The sequence below is a fragment of the Oncorhynchus mykiss genome, chromosome 21, assembly GCF_057628025.1.
Source record: "Oncorhynchus mykiss isolate SJ-2025 chromosome 21, ASM5762802v1, whole genome shotgun sequence".
NCBI lineage: Eukaryota > Metazoa > Chordata > Actinopteri > Salmoniformes > Salmonidae > Oncorhynchus > Oncorhynchus mykiss.
The window spans coordinates 23915488-23929620 of record NC_143042.1 but is presented as its reverse complement, the minus strand read 5'-3'; the positions used below and the strand labels follow the sequence as shown (position 1 = coordinate 23929620).

Sequence of the window (14133 nt, the reverse complement as noted above, 5' to 3'; positions counted from 1 at the left end):
GTTTACGAAAGTTTCAAAAAATGTTTTACCACTCAGTGTGCCCTGCAGCACGGTATGTAGGGTGTAAGATTACTGACAGAGCTGACAACATAGAAAACACTGCGGTAACTACCCCCAAACAGCCCCTAGGACTGAACAGTGACTAACTAACATTATATTTTCATCCTTAGACCTCTTGTCTGACACACACATGACAACTTTACTACCCGGGAGTGAGGTTAAGGTCAGTGGTGGATGTATCAGATTACAAACAAAAAGAGGTGAGAAAAAAATCGAGCCACTTTATGAGGACTTGTAATACTGCTAATGTCATGACTGGCCTCTTTCCAGGAGTACATTTTGAGTCGCAAGGCAGTGTTAGGGCCGTGGAGTGGGAGGGTGCGTGTGGTGTCGAGAGTGTGTGTGTGCGCGTGCGAATCAGTCTTCCTCCGCTGTGTCACAACACTCCCGCACAAAGACAACGGGGAAACCCTGGACATCAGATTGGACGGGAACCTCTTCAACACTCCAAGCCCCCACAAAGCTCTAATCTGAACACGTAACGCCGATGATCGCGTTCCTGTGGCAAGTACCCCAGAAGCTTTTTTACAAGCCACCCTCACAGCAGCTGTTGAGGGAATACAGCAGCATCGGGCTGTCTGTTAACATCCCAAAAACAGAGGTCCTATGTCAGTGGTCATCTGATCCTCTGCCTGAAATACCCGCGTTCTCCATCTCCGACTCCTCACTTGCCATTGTGCCACACTTTAAATATCCTGGAAGCATCCTCTCAGACGACCGCAACATCGACCAGGATATCCAGAATCGGGTCAAACAGGCCTCATCCTCCTTTGGACGGCTAAGGAAGAGGGGTTTCAACAACCTGAACCTACACACCAAAGTGGCAGTGTGTATATACACTCCTTTATGGACGTGAAACATTGACAGTCTACAGCCGACACGTAAAACAACTGGAGTCCTTTCACATAAAATGCCTACAATGCATTTTGAAAGTGACCTGGCAGGACCGTGTTCCACACGCAGAGAATCTTCAGAGAACCAACTGCAGGAGCATTGAGGCATCCGTCAGACACCACCAGCTTAGATGGCTCGGCCATGCCGTCCGGATACCAGAGGATCGACAGAGAAGGCATACGACCACGCCTGCACCAGCATCAACGGGACAGGCCTTTGTGTGCTCTGTCTGTGGCAGATCGTGTGCATCCCGCATCGGATTATACAGTCATCAGCAAACCCACAAGCAGTAGTGGAAGTCATCATCGCATACGATGGACTACCTCAAGTAAGTAAGTGTGTGAGTCAGGCCCACGCTGTAGGAAGTTACTAGCGGAGGAGAGGAAAGGGTGAGCGGGGGTATTTTCATAAGGAAGGAAGTCGGGAGATTTGACTTGGGTTTCACCGAGGAAATGCAATCGCCAACCTCTTGCCCTCTCTTTCTCTGTCTCTCTCGCATTCCAACCTCCAGAATTTTTTTGAACAGCTGTATCTCCTGCCATCCTTTGCTTTGTGTGTTCCTACGGAGGGAGGGGAAATGCAAATGTTCAATGTGTGTATGTGTGTCTGTGCATGCATGGTGTGTGTATGCGTGTGTTTGGTCTGGTGTGTATGTGTGCCTGTCTTGTGTGGGGTTGGGTGTCCGTGTACGTCCCCATGTGTTCTTTGACCATTACCTCACCTATCCTCTGGCACTGTAAACCTAGAGCTGTCAATTATTCATACACGCATGCATGCGCACCCACCCACCCACCCACCCACCCACCCACCCACCCACCCACACACACACACACACACACACACACACACACACACACACACACACACACACACACACACACACACACACACACACACACACACACACACACACACACACACACACACACACACACACACCCTGAGGATATACAATGGGTAACAATGCTGCTCTCTCTCCCACAGGACATGAGGCAACCCTATATGTTACCCCGATGCCTTCTCTATAACACACACACATATATCAGTGTTCTGCTCTTTCTCTGGGCGATGCCAGATGGACAGCAGCATTGTCCTCTGAATATCTTGAGCCGGACAAATGATATGCTGAGGAATAGGAAACCTTCAAATATGGAGCCTCTATCATAGGAATCCCGTGAGCGGATATTGAAATTTAAAGCTAGTTGGAATATCTGTGAAATTACTTACTTACTAGAAACTCCCCACTATTGGTGTGACAGGTTACTGTTATACATGTTTTATACAAGCCTAGGAGTATTGAAAGCATCAAACACCCATAAGAATGTCTGGCAGTGAATGCTGTTACACATTAACACGGCTTATGAGTAAGAGAAATGGACAGAGTGAGTAAGGGAGGAAAGGGACAGAGAGAGAGAGAGGGGGGTAAAAGACAGAGACAGGAGACAGGTGTTTACAGCACTAATAATAAATCCCTTCTTGGCACCCTCACAAGTTCTCTTTCTCCTGACCACGTTCTCCCTCCTCTCTCTCTATCATTGAGTTATGCTACATGAGCTGCGTGGAATCTCTGGCTCTCTGGCAAACAGCAATTGGTCTGGAATAGGACACAGGAATTACAACAGGGGTCTTCAACAATTTCTTGCACAGGGACCCCGACTCAGGCAAACCGGCAACATAAGCGTCCCTTTCTCAGGACCCTGTCTTTCAAAGATAATTCGTAAAAACAAGTTCACAGATCTTCATTGTAAAGGGTTTAAACATTGTTTCCCATGCTTGTTCAATGAACCACAGACAACGAATGAACATGCACCTGTGGAAAGGTCGTTAAGACACTAACAGCTTACAGACGGTAGGGAATTAAGGTCACAGTTATGAAAACGTAGGACACTAAAGAGTCCTTTCTACTGACTCTGAAAAACACCAAAATAAAGATGCCCAGGGTCCCTGCCCATCTGCGTGAACGTGCCTTAGGCATGAGGACTGTAGATGTGGCAAGGGCAATAAATTGCAATGTCCGCACTGTGAGACTCCTAAGACAGCGCTACAGGGAGACAGGACGAACAGCTGATCATCCTCACAGTGGCAGACCACGTGTAACAACACCTGCACAGGATCGGTACATCCGAACATCACACAGGTACAGGATGGCAACAACAACTGCCCGAGTTACACCAGGAACGCCCAATCCCTCCATCAGTGTTCAGACTGTCCGCAATAAGCCGAGAGAGGCTGGACTCAGGGCTTGTAGGCCTGTTGTAAGGCAGGTCCTCACCAGACATCACTGGCAACAACGTTGCCTATGGGCACAAACCCACCGTCGCTGGACCAGACAGGACTGGCAAAAAGTGCTCTTCAAGGGCGAGTCACGGTTTTGTCTCACCAGGGGTGATGATAAATGATTTGCGTTTATCATCGAAGAAATGAGAGTTACACCGAGGCCTGTACTCTGGAGCGGGATTGATTTGTAGGTAGAGGGTCCGTCATGGTCTGGGGCGGTGTGTCACAACATCATCGGACTGAGCTTGTTGTCATGGCAGGCAATCTCAACGCTGTGCATTACAGCGAAGACATCCTCCTCCCTCATGTGGTACCCTTCCTGCAAGCTCATCCTGACAAGACCCTCCAGCATGACAATGCCACCAGCCATTCTGCTCGTTCTGTGTGTGACTTCCTGCAAGACAGGAATGTCAGTGTTCTGCCATGACCAGCGAAGAGCCCGGATCTCAATCCCATTGAGCATGTCTGGGACCTGTTGGATCAGAGGGTGAGGGATAGGGCCACCCCCCCCCCCCCCAGAAATAAAGTTGGAAAGGTACTATCCTTTTTTTCTACTGTAGGTATGAAATTCAACATTAATGTAATCTGTTGTTGCTTGCGATATTCATAAAAACATATAAAAAATGTAACTGTCCCAATAATTTCCGCGGCCCCCCTGCAGTACCATGGATCCCCGGTTGAACGCCCCTGGATTAGAACACAGAGGGAGGGAGGTATGGAGAGAACAAGGGAGTGTGTGATAGACATAAAGAGACAGAGGGAGAGATTGAGAAACAGAGACCGGGAGATAGGGAAAGTAAAAGAGGGATGGAGGGAGGGAGAGGGGGATGGGAGGAAGAGGCAGTCATGAATGCAGGTGGAGACTGGCAGATTTATGACTCACTGTCTAAACATCGGGGGTTTTCTACTACTGTAACTCACAAGTAGACACACACACTACGCTTAGCTCATCATGTCCTGGTGTTATGCATACACCGTGCTGGAACCAATACAGCTGGAGAGGTTTGGAAACCCACGTATTAATCCTTCACACAATCCCTTTAATGTAGCCATCTTTAATACATTAATCCCAATGAATCTCTCCTATTAGCAAGTCAACTATCCCAAAGTATCCTTATTATCACTCAGAGGAAATCAAATTGATGAGATTAACAGTTAAAGAGAGAGTACCAGCCACACTGACAGAAAGCACCCAACTCCTAATCTTGCCAACATCAATTAGAATTCTAGCCATTAAGCTTCAGTCCCTCGACATTTGAGTGACAGCTATCAAGATGCACACATAGCAGAGCGAGAGAGCAATGACGAGGTGTGCATACAGTATCTGAAAAACACCAAAAGAAAGATGCCCAGGGTCCCTGCCCATCTGCGTGAACGTGCAAGCCAAACGTGGTCCCCGATAATTGCGTACTATATATATATATAATATATATAATATATTATATATATATAATATGTGACATAGTACGCAATTACCGGGGACCACGTTTGGCTTGTGAGAGCTACTGGCTAAAAAGTATACAAAAGCACCAGATAATCTCTTTAATCCTGCTACTCCTATTGGCTCCCTTGGTCACACGACCAGCCCTATAAGAGAAAATATGTCAGCGGGGAAAGAGATCCCTCTCTGTGTGTCAGGGCCATTCTGACTGGTGATTGGCTGAAATCTGACTCCTCACTTCACAATAAACCCCTCCATTTGAACCCGTCCTGTGCTGAGCGCTACAGTAGGTGCTTGTAGCTCATGGTGCGCAGCGCTCCTGCAAGATTCCCTGTAGGTGTTTGAGAGGCTGCAGCATAGAGAGATGTCGACGAACACAAACACACATGTTTAATGGGTGAGCATTGTGTTTTCAGTGAAGGAAAATGTAGCTACAGTGAAATGAATGGAAATCAAATGGAAACCCACGACAAGAAGTGAAGTAACTCTGTTAAAGAATGGAGTCTGTAAAGCAGGGATCATCAACTAGATTCAGCCGCGGGACGATTTTTACTTTAGGGGAAGGTTGGGGTGCCGGAACATGTTTACAAGTCATTTGTAGACTGCAAATTGACGACAAGAAGCCCATACAGATATAATGTTTGACTAAAACATAATCACCTTGCTTACATTTGCACACAATCACGTCTCTGTATTATCTCTATTATGGGTTGGATTTATTGAGAACAGATATCTTTTAAAAAAAATCACTTGGAGCTGACTGGTGTTTATCCAGTCTTTTATGTCCCGTCCCACCCCCCAATTTTGTATTTTGGTGTGTCATTTTTTTGCCTAAAAAAAACTTGGGGGGCCAAATAAAAGCACCTGCGGGCCGAATCCAGTTGGGGAACCCTGCTGTAAAGACATGCAAACCTGTGAGACACTCAACAACATGTTGGATAACACACTATGGACTAGAACCAAACTAACCATAGAACCACCGCAAGACTAGACCACAACTAGAGCAAGACCAGAGACCAGACTAGAGCCAGACTAACCCCAAGACTAGTACTACCACCAGTACTTGCAGTACTAGAACTAACACCAGTACTAGAGCTAAGACACTAGAGGCCATGCTACTGTACCTCCTTGTGTGTCAGCTCCAGCCAGGCAGTATAAAGAGGGACCCCCAGCACCCCACTGGACCCCAGCAGGTGCAGGCTGTCCTGGGTAGACCATGGGAGAGAGAGGGGTGTGTTAGATCCATTAAGATCTGCAACTAGTGTGTGTGTGTGTGTGTGTGTGTGTGTGTGTGTATGTGTGTGTGTGTGTGTGTGTGTGTATGTGTGTGTGTATGTGTGTGTGTGTGTGTGTGTGTGTATGTGTGTGTGTGTGTGTGTGTGTGTATGTGTGTGTGCGTGTGTGTGTGTGTGTGGACTACAGCATCAACAGTGGATCCTCTAGTCTAGTGTAAGTGTGTGTGTTTGTCTGTGTCTGCATGACAGGGAGTATGCATGTGTATGCATGTTTGAGAGAAATAGCTTCTGCTCATTTAGATCTCAATGACTGGATTATTCTGTACGGCTCAGCATTTTAGTGCTGAACCGGATAAATAAAAAAAGTTATATCAGTTATAACTCCAGGTATATCAGCTAATATAGTGAACCACAAATATTATCTCCCTACAAAACCAATGACTATGGCGGATATGACTCCCATTTGAAAATACACATTTTAACTCACTCAGAGTTTATGATCATGAGTCCAGCTGTGAGCAGTGAACAGAGCCTTCTTAACTGTTCTGAGGTGCTAGCACTGATGACAAATTCTGCCTTTGAGCTCTGGAGTAATGAGCGTCAAGACATACCAAAGAATAACAAGCTGGCTTCCTTTAAAACACTCCCCTAAGAGACAGAGACTGGCTTTAACCTAGAAAACATACATTTAACCCCTCAGACATTTAGGGAGCAGCAGAGCTCCCCCACCCACCCACACACACACGCCACACTCCTATGCCCCACACCCCTACAGGGGTCTCCACCTGGGTGTTGGAACGCATAACGCCCACCCCAGAGTCCAGTTATCTGTTGGGGGATAAATCTCACTGTGAGTAGATAGATCATCCCCACTACCACACATCTCTCTGCACTGTTTGCATAGAAATTATCATTCGTAGAGCAGAGACACACAGAGAAAAAGAGACACTGTATATTACACTGGCTGTCCTGGATAAAAATGCTTCCTGAAACACAAGCAAATCCCTCTGCCATAACACTAGCTGCTCTGCTTGGTAGAGCTAGCATGGCTGAATTAATAAGAGAAAACTGGTGGAGGGAGTGTGAGAGAGGAGAGAGAGCAGGCAAACACTGCGTTGTCCTGTGAGAATGACCCAGCAGGGGGTCCAGTGAGACTAGACCTGTTTGTGTAGCCTGGTCCCAGATCTGCTAATACTGTGTATAGCCAACTCGCATGGTCACTGCCTGTGCTACTACCTGTGGTCCTAGGACAGTGGTTCCCAACCAGGGGTACAAGGACCCATGTGGGTACTTGGCTTATCCACAGGGGGTACTTGAGAAGACTCATGAGACCATAGACCTACTGGTAAAATGCACATGAGGGGGTACTTCAGGCGATTTATGCCGAAACTTAAGCCGGTTTGTATGCGCCAATAAATACTCAGATCAATGCAGAAATAAAGTGCTACTTTTTCTTGAAAAAAGGAATTCCATGTGACAGTTGAGTCACGGTAATCTCCTCTTATGCACTCTGGACATTGCATTGGTACTACCCAACTCACTAACGACCGTCAGGTCTCTAATGGTCTGGTGCTCACTGCTCTATTGTCTCTCGAACCACTCTGACGTCACATCAAACCCTTATCATCAAAACAGTGTCATGCTTTTAAAACTCACCTCACTGTGAATGAACAAGTTAAACAATGAAGTTCAACAACAGGTTGAAACTGAGCGGAAAACATGTTTGTTGTTTCAAAGCCCAACACAGCAAAATGGACAGCGCTTTCTAAGGTGATGATTCATTCAAAAACCCCATATACATATTAGAGCTTATGCATAGGCCTATATATATATATATAATATATAATATATATATTGCCTACCGCATATTACGCACAGCAGAATTTTTTTTTTTTAAATGAGCTAGGCGATCCTGTTGGTTCATTGATTGTGCAGGGTTAGGCTACAATTATAGTGAATTTGTATTTGATTTTGAATAGCCTAGCAATAGGGCATTTTTTACATTATTATAATTAATAGGTTGACACATTACCTTTAGCTACAGAATATCTTACCACCATGCGTTTCCATCTCCTCCGCTCTCTCCTCCTTTCTAGAGTGTGCAGAGAGAGGGGCTGTCAACAGTTTAATGAAATGTTTCGTTGTGAAAACATGTTACTATTGATGTTCCCAATCAGATTTCCCTTTGTTTACCAAATTAAGCACTGTGTAGCTGCAGGAACAGGGTTGGAGAGCTCATGGCATACAGAATTCTGGCAGAATATCACCTGTCGCGTATCGAGAGGATGCATGCTCCTCAAACAGTGGTTGATGGGTGGAGTGAAATAACAGGCAAAGAATACCTGGCATAATGGAAAAAACAAACCCATTCGCTAAGGCATTGTAAGGTTTGTATCATTCACAACTAAAGTTTCCAAATATCTCTAAAACTAGCCTATGGGACCTGTTTCAAATGATAACTTTTACGCTCAATATTGACACTTCAAATTTCCACTCGCTCCCAAATGGGAAAAATATCCTTTCTATTTTATTCAGCTAAATAATGGCACGGGACGTACAGTGAGGGGAAAAAGTGTTTGATCCCCTGCTGATTTTGTACGTTTGCCCACTGACATAGAAATTATCAGTCTATAATTTTAATGGTAGGTTTATTTGAACTGTGAGAGACAGAATAACAACACAAAAATCCAGATAAACACATGTCAAAACTGTTATAAATTGATTTGCATTTTAATGAGGGAAACAAGTATTTGACCCCCTCTGCAAAATATGACTTAGTACTTGGTGGCAAACCCCTTGTTGGCAATCACAAAGGTCAGACGTTTCTTGTAGTTGGCCACCAGGTTTGCACATATCTCAGGAGGGATTTTGCCCCACTCCTCTTTGCAGATCTTCTCTAAGTCATTAATGTTTCGAGGCTGACGTTTACACCACAGTGATACTTCCTTCCCAGACAATCATCCTTCTGAGAGATGACGTGACATCACTTCCTGCTTCATAATCATCAAAACCTGAACAGTCCAAGAATATCCCTCTCTTTCTCTTTGTGTGTTTCCTGTTTAGCTCTCTGTGTGTGTGTGTGTGTGTGTGTGTGTGTGTGTGTGTGTGTGTGTGTGTGTGTGTGTGTCTTGTGCCAACTCCTCTTGCTGTCCTTGAGAAGTCGCTGCTCTACATCCAAAATAAAGTGGGAATTTCAAAAATGTCTCCTATTGTGTGAAATCTTCAATAGGAACGGCACCCCCGCCCTGCATGAGTCTACCCACCACACACACCACCGTAAATCACCTTGCACAATGCAAGTGTTTCTGTTACCATTGTGGCCCAATGCCCCTCATAGCCCATCCCCTTGTGGCCTCTGAACTATGATTTTGGTGAGAAAGAGGAATGGGTGCGTGCAGGGGCACCCCTACACCCTCGGTCCCTGACCCCATAACTCAGAGCAGACTGTTAGGGGCTGTTTGGCGTGACTGGGCCTCTCCACTCTGATTTGGACAACCCTTAATCTAACCGGTGCCTTGAGAAGTCTTGAATAGGCCATAAAAATATCATAGGCTGTGCCCCAAATGGCATTGCATTCCCTACAAAGTGCACTATGTTTTCCCAGGGCCCATAGAGCTCTGGTCAAAAGTAGTGCACTGTGTATGGAATAGGATGCCACGCGGAAAGCAGACATAGAGAATCCCTTTATAAGTTCTCCAAGGCTCTGATGTAGAAAGTGATAGGTCTTCTGAGCTTAGTCTGGCTTTAGATGAAGGCCTGGATGCAATCTGGACTGTCAGGGCCAGGTTTAGCTGTTCTAAATCTGACTGGGGTGAGGTATAACATAAGGTGACAGCGTGCCTGGTTGCGGTAGCCTCTTCCTAGATTTAAGGAATTTCATCCAATTAGTGGACAGCAAGGTTATTAGTGTTTTTATATCTATTCATTTTTCGATTTTTATTTGAAATTATGATTTGCTCATTTTTATTTGGTTTTAGTTGTATAAAAATATGTATATTTTCTTTTTATATTTGGTTTTAGTATTAGGGATAGAAAGCATGCTAGTGAAATGTTTTGTGTCACTTCTTGCAACTGGGGGCAGGAATACATAAGGTGATTTGTCAGGTCATAGGTGAGTTTTGGTTGAATTATTAGGTCAAATCTCATCGTGACTTGGATTTATTATAAGGAATAGCGTACAGACTGGAGCAAAAAAGATGTCGGAAGGAAACTTTTGCTCGCGTATGTTTACACCAATCCAGTGCTTTTTAACTTTAGTAGTACATGTAAGAAGAAGCTAGTTAGCTACCTAGCCATTTCTTTCCGTTAGCTACTGATAACTAGTGATAGTGATCAAAGAATGTGTACACACTGACCAGATACTGGACTGACCACTCTAACAGTCTGTATTCACGATCCCGGATGGCTAAGTGCTAGAGGTTAAAATAACATCACATTGATCAAAAATCCAGTGTAGACATGTTGTAAATGACTATTGTAGCTGGAAACGGCAGATTTCTTATGGAATATCTACATAGGCATATAGAGTCTCATTATCTGCAACCATCACTAATGTGTTCCAATGGCACGTTGTGTTAGCTAATCCAAGTCTATCATTTTAAAAGGCTAATTGATCATTAGAAAACCCTTTCGCAATTATGTTAGCACAGCTGAAAACTGTGTTCTGATTAAAGAAGCAATAAAACTGGCCTTTAGACTAGTTGAGTATCTGGAGCATCAGCATTTGTGGGTTCGATTACAGGCTCAAAAAGGCCAGAAACAAAGTACTTTCTTCTGAAACTCATCAGTCTATTCTTGTTCTGAGAAATGAAGGCTATTCCATGAGAGAAACTGCAAAGAAACTGAAGATCTGTGTACTACTCCCTTTACAGGACAGCAGAAACGGGCTCTGACCAGAATAGAAAGAGGAGTGGGAGGTCCTGGTGCACAATTGAGAACAAGACAAGTACATTAGAGTGCCTTGTTTGAGAAACAGACGCCTCACAATTCCTCAACTGGCAGCTAAATAGGACCAGTGAAGAGGCGTTCCTCTGTCCAGTGTCTGTGTTCTTTTGCCCATCTTAATCTTTTCTTTTTATTTGCCAGTCTGAGATATGGCTTTGCAACTGCCTAGAAGCCCAGCATCCCGGGGTCGCCTCTTCACTGCTGACGTTGAGACTGGTGTTTTGCGGGTACTATTTAATGAAGCTGCCAGTTGAGGACTTGTGAGGCGCCTGGAAAGATTTCCACCAGTCTAATGTCCATTGCTCGTGTTTCTTAGCCCAAGCAAGTCTCTTTTTCTTATTGGTGTCCTTTAGTCGTGGTTTCTTTGCAGCAATTTGTCCATGAAGGCCTGATTCGCACAGTCTCTTCTGAACAGTTGATGTTGAGATGTGTCTGTTACTTGAATTCTGTGAAGCATTTATTTGGGCTGCAATCTGAGGTGCACTGAACTCTAATGAAGTTATCCTCTGCAGCAGAGGTAACTCTGGGTCTTCCTTTCCTGTGGCGGTCCTCATGAGAGCCAGTTTCATCATAGCGCTTGATGGTTTTTGCGACCGCACTTGAGGAAACCTTCAAAGTAATTGAAATTTTCCGGATTGTCTGAACTTCATGTCTTAAAGTAATGATGTAATGTGCTTATTTGAGCTGTTCTTGCCATAATATGAACTTGGTCTTTTACCAAATAGGGCTATACCCCCCTACCTTGTCACAACACAACTGATTGGCTCAAACAGATTCCACAAATTAACCTTCAACAAGGCACATTCCAGGTGACTACATCGTGGGAGAATGCCAAGAGTGTGCAAAGCTGTTATCAAGGCAAACGGTGGCTATTTTGATATGTTTAACACTTTTTTGGTTACTACATGATTCCATATGTTATTTCATTGTTTTGATGAATAAAGAAAAACCCTGGAATGCGTAGCTGTGTCCAAACTTTTGACTGGTACTGTATATATAAAGTAAGAGAAGCCCTAGAGAGATCGAGAGAAAGATCGAGATATGCCGGTGCCATGTTCCCGACACAGACATAAATAAAAGTTAGAAAATTGCAACAAACCTGAATAGCGAGTTTCACACAGTCCATTCACACAGTCCCTCTTAATGATCGGCCCCTTCATTAAAAGATTTTTGCCTAAAATGACATACCCAGATCTAACTGCCTGTAGCTCAAGGATATGCATTTTCTTGGTATCATTTGAAAGGAAACACGTTGCAGTGTGTGGAAATGTGAAAGGAATGTAGGAGAATATAACACATTAGATCTGGTAAAAGATAATACAAAGAATAAAACACCCGTTTTTTTTGTACCATGAAATGCAAGAGAAAGGCCATAATGTATTATTCCAGCCCAGGAGCTATTTAGATAGTAGTGTATGTGCAAAGTTTTAGGCTGATCCAATGAACCATTGCATTTATGTTCAAAATGCTGTATCAAGACTGCCCAAATGTGCCTTATTTGTTTATTAATAACTTTTCATGTTCAAAACTGTGCCCTCTCCTCAAACAATAGCATGGTATTCTTTCACTGTAATAGCTACTGTAAATTGGACAGTGCAGTTAGATTAACGCCTCGCCAACATTCTTCTCATCTTTGTCCAGTACAATTTTAAAACTTGTCCCCGAGAACATTCTCATTGTCTGAGAATTGTTTTACTTCAATGGAAAAGGCCTCCATCTTCACAATCAACAGTAGCCTAGGCTAGGGCTCCTTTCACTGGCTCTCTACTCAGCAGCAGGCGCACATAACAAGCTTGCGCAGTTGTCATTACCTCACACACATTAAATTAACAGAGGACGTGTCCAATCTATAATACATTTTTAGTTACACCTACCCGACCCAGATCCGAGACAAAAGTCCGAATTTAGGACCCACCTGGGGCCCGGGTCGGATCTCGGAATTTCAGGTCTGTTGGACTCGTGAAGACCTCTAGTGTGCGTGTGAGCTTGCCCATGTGTGTGTGTGTGTGTGTATGCGTTTGGGTTTGTTTTACGCTGCCGACAGAACACTAGTAGCTTAAAGGCGACAAGTCCAGTCATGGGAGAAACTAAACAAGCAAGAAAGAGGAGGATTTGGTTAAGAAATCTGCCCAGACTGGCAATGGCAGGGAAATTAATCACCCGTTCCCATGGTACTATACCCCCACAACACTCGCAGTACAACAAACAGAACAATGAAAACCAACATTCCTTAATAAGTTTGTACAGTGCAAATAACACTGTGCTTGTCATGGCTAGGTATTGAGATGAACGAAGTAGGGAACTGCCTTCAACTGAAATGTGTCTTGCGCATTTAACCCAACTCCTCTGAATCAGAGAGGTTCGGGGGGCTGCCTTAATCGACATCCACGTCTTCGGCGCCCGGGGAACAGTGGGTTAACTGCCTTGCTCATGGGGCAGAACGACAGATTTTTACCTTGTCAGCTCGGGGATTCGATCCAGCAACCTTTCGGTTACTGGTCCAACACTGTAACCACATAGTGCTACATGATATGTCGCTCGTTAACAATAACCATCCTCTTTAGACCTGGTTCCTATTGAGAAAGGTTGGGATTAGTCCTAAATACACCAATGACAACAGTCATGCTGCTCTAAAGAACCTCTTTATCTATTTACATTTCTGAGACCGAATGCTTGTCAGTGCCAGCATGCCTGGTAGAAACAAGGCTAGTTGATAGGTAGTGTAACAAAATGCTAGATTGTTTTCTGCAATCCTGGCAAAGTCAGAACAGAGGCAGGTCCTCTTTAAGAGGGGGCTGAACAAAACTATACGTACAGTGGGGTCCAAAATGTGTGTAATTCATTTTGGACTCCACTGTACGTACGTACACACACACACACAATCCGACAGCCAGACCCTGGATGTCTCCCAACCTGCTAGGAGGTTGGCCAATCACAATGCAGTAGTTCACATCTGATAAAACCGGGGTTAGGGAAGTCCGGAAAGCGGGAATCAAAGACAGGCAGGAAATAAAGAAACTGGTGTCTTTTGTGACAAAAATGTACGAGGCTATTCTAAAGCTTCAACACAAGGCACATGCCTTCCAGGTAACATACGCTTTCCTGGAAACCGGTTGGAAAAGAGTCTAAAAGTCGGTGCTAAGAAACTCTCTCATGTTCAGAGAAGCATAACCTATAAGATACGTTTGAGCTAGATGAGGTAGATGTTGTCAGCCTGCTATTGTAATTCAATGGGCCCGAGGCCATGGAAGTTTGTGGGAAAATAACACCCAGCAATTTACT

General features: G+C 44.5%; 1 protein-coding gene across 7 annotated transcripts in view; it reads right to left on the bottom strand.

The window, feature by feature from the left end:
* The window catches only part of LOC110501067 (cadherin EGF LAG seven-pass G-type receptor 1), a 112949-nt gene that overhangs the window by 39759 nt on the left and 59057 nt on the right, over positions 1-14133 (bottom strand). For 4 of the 7 annotated variants that reach the window (XM_036957692.2, XM_036957693.2, XM_090214314.1 and 1 more), the window contains exon 8: positions 5797-5877. The exons of the other annotated variants lie outside the window; for them this stretch is intronic. In XM_036957692.2, the coding sequence (XP_036813587.2) occupies positions 5797-5877 (81 nt within the window). The remainder of the gene's footprint in view (positions 1-5796; positions 5878-14133) is intronic. 7 annotated transcript variants of the gene reach the window in all.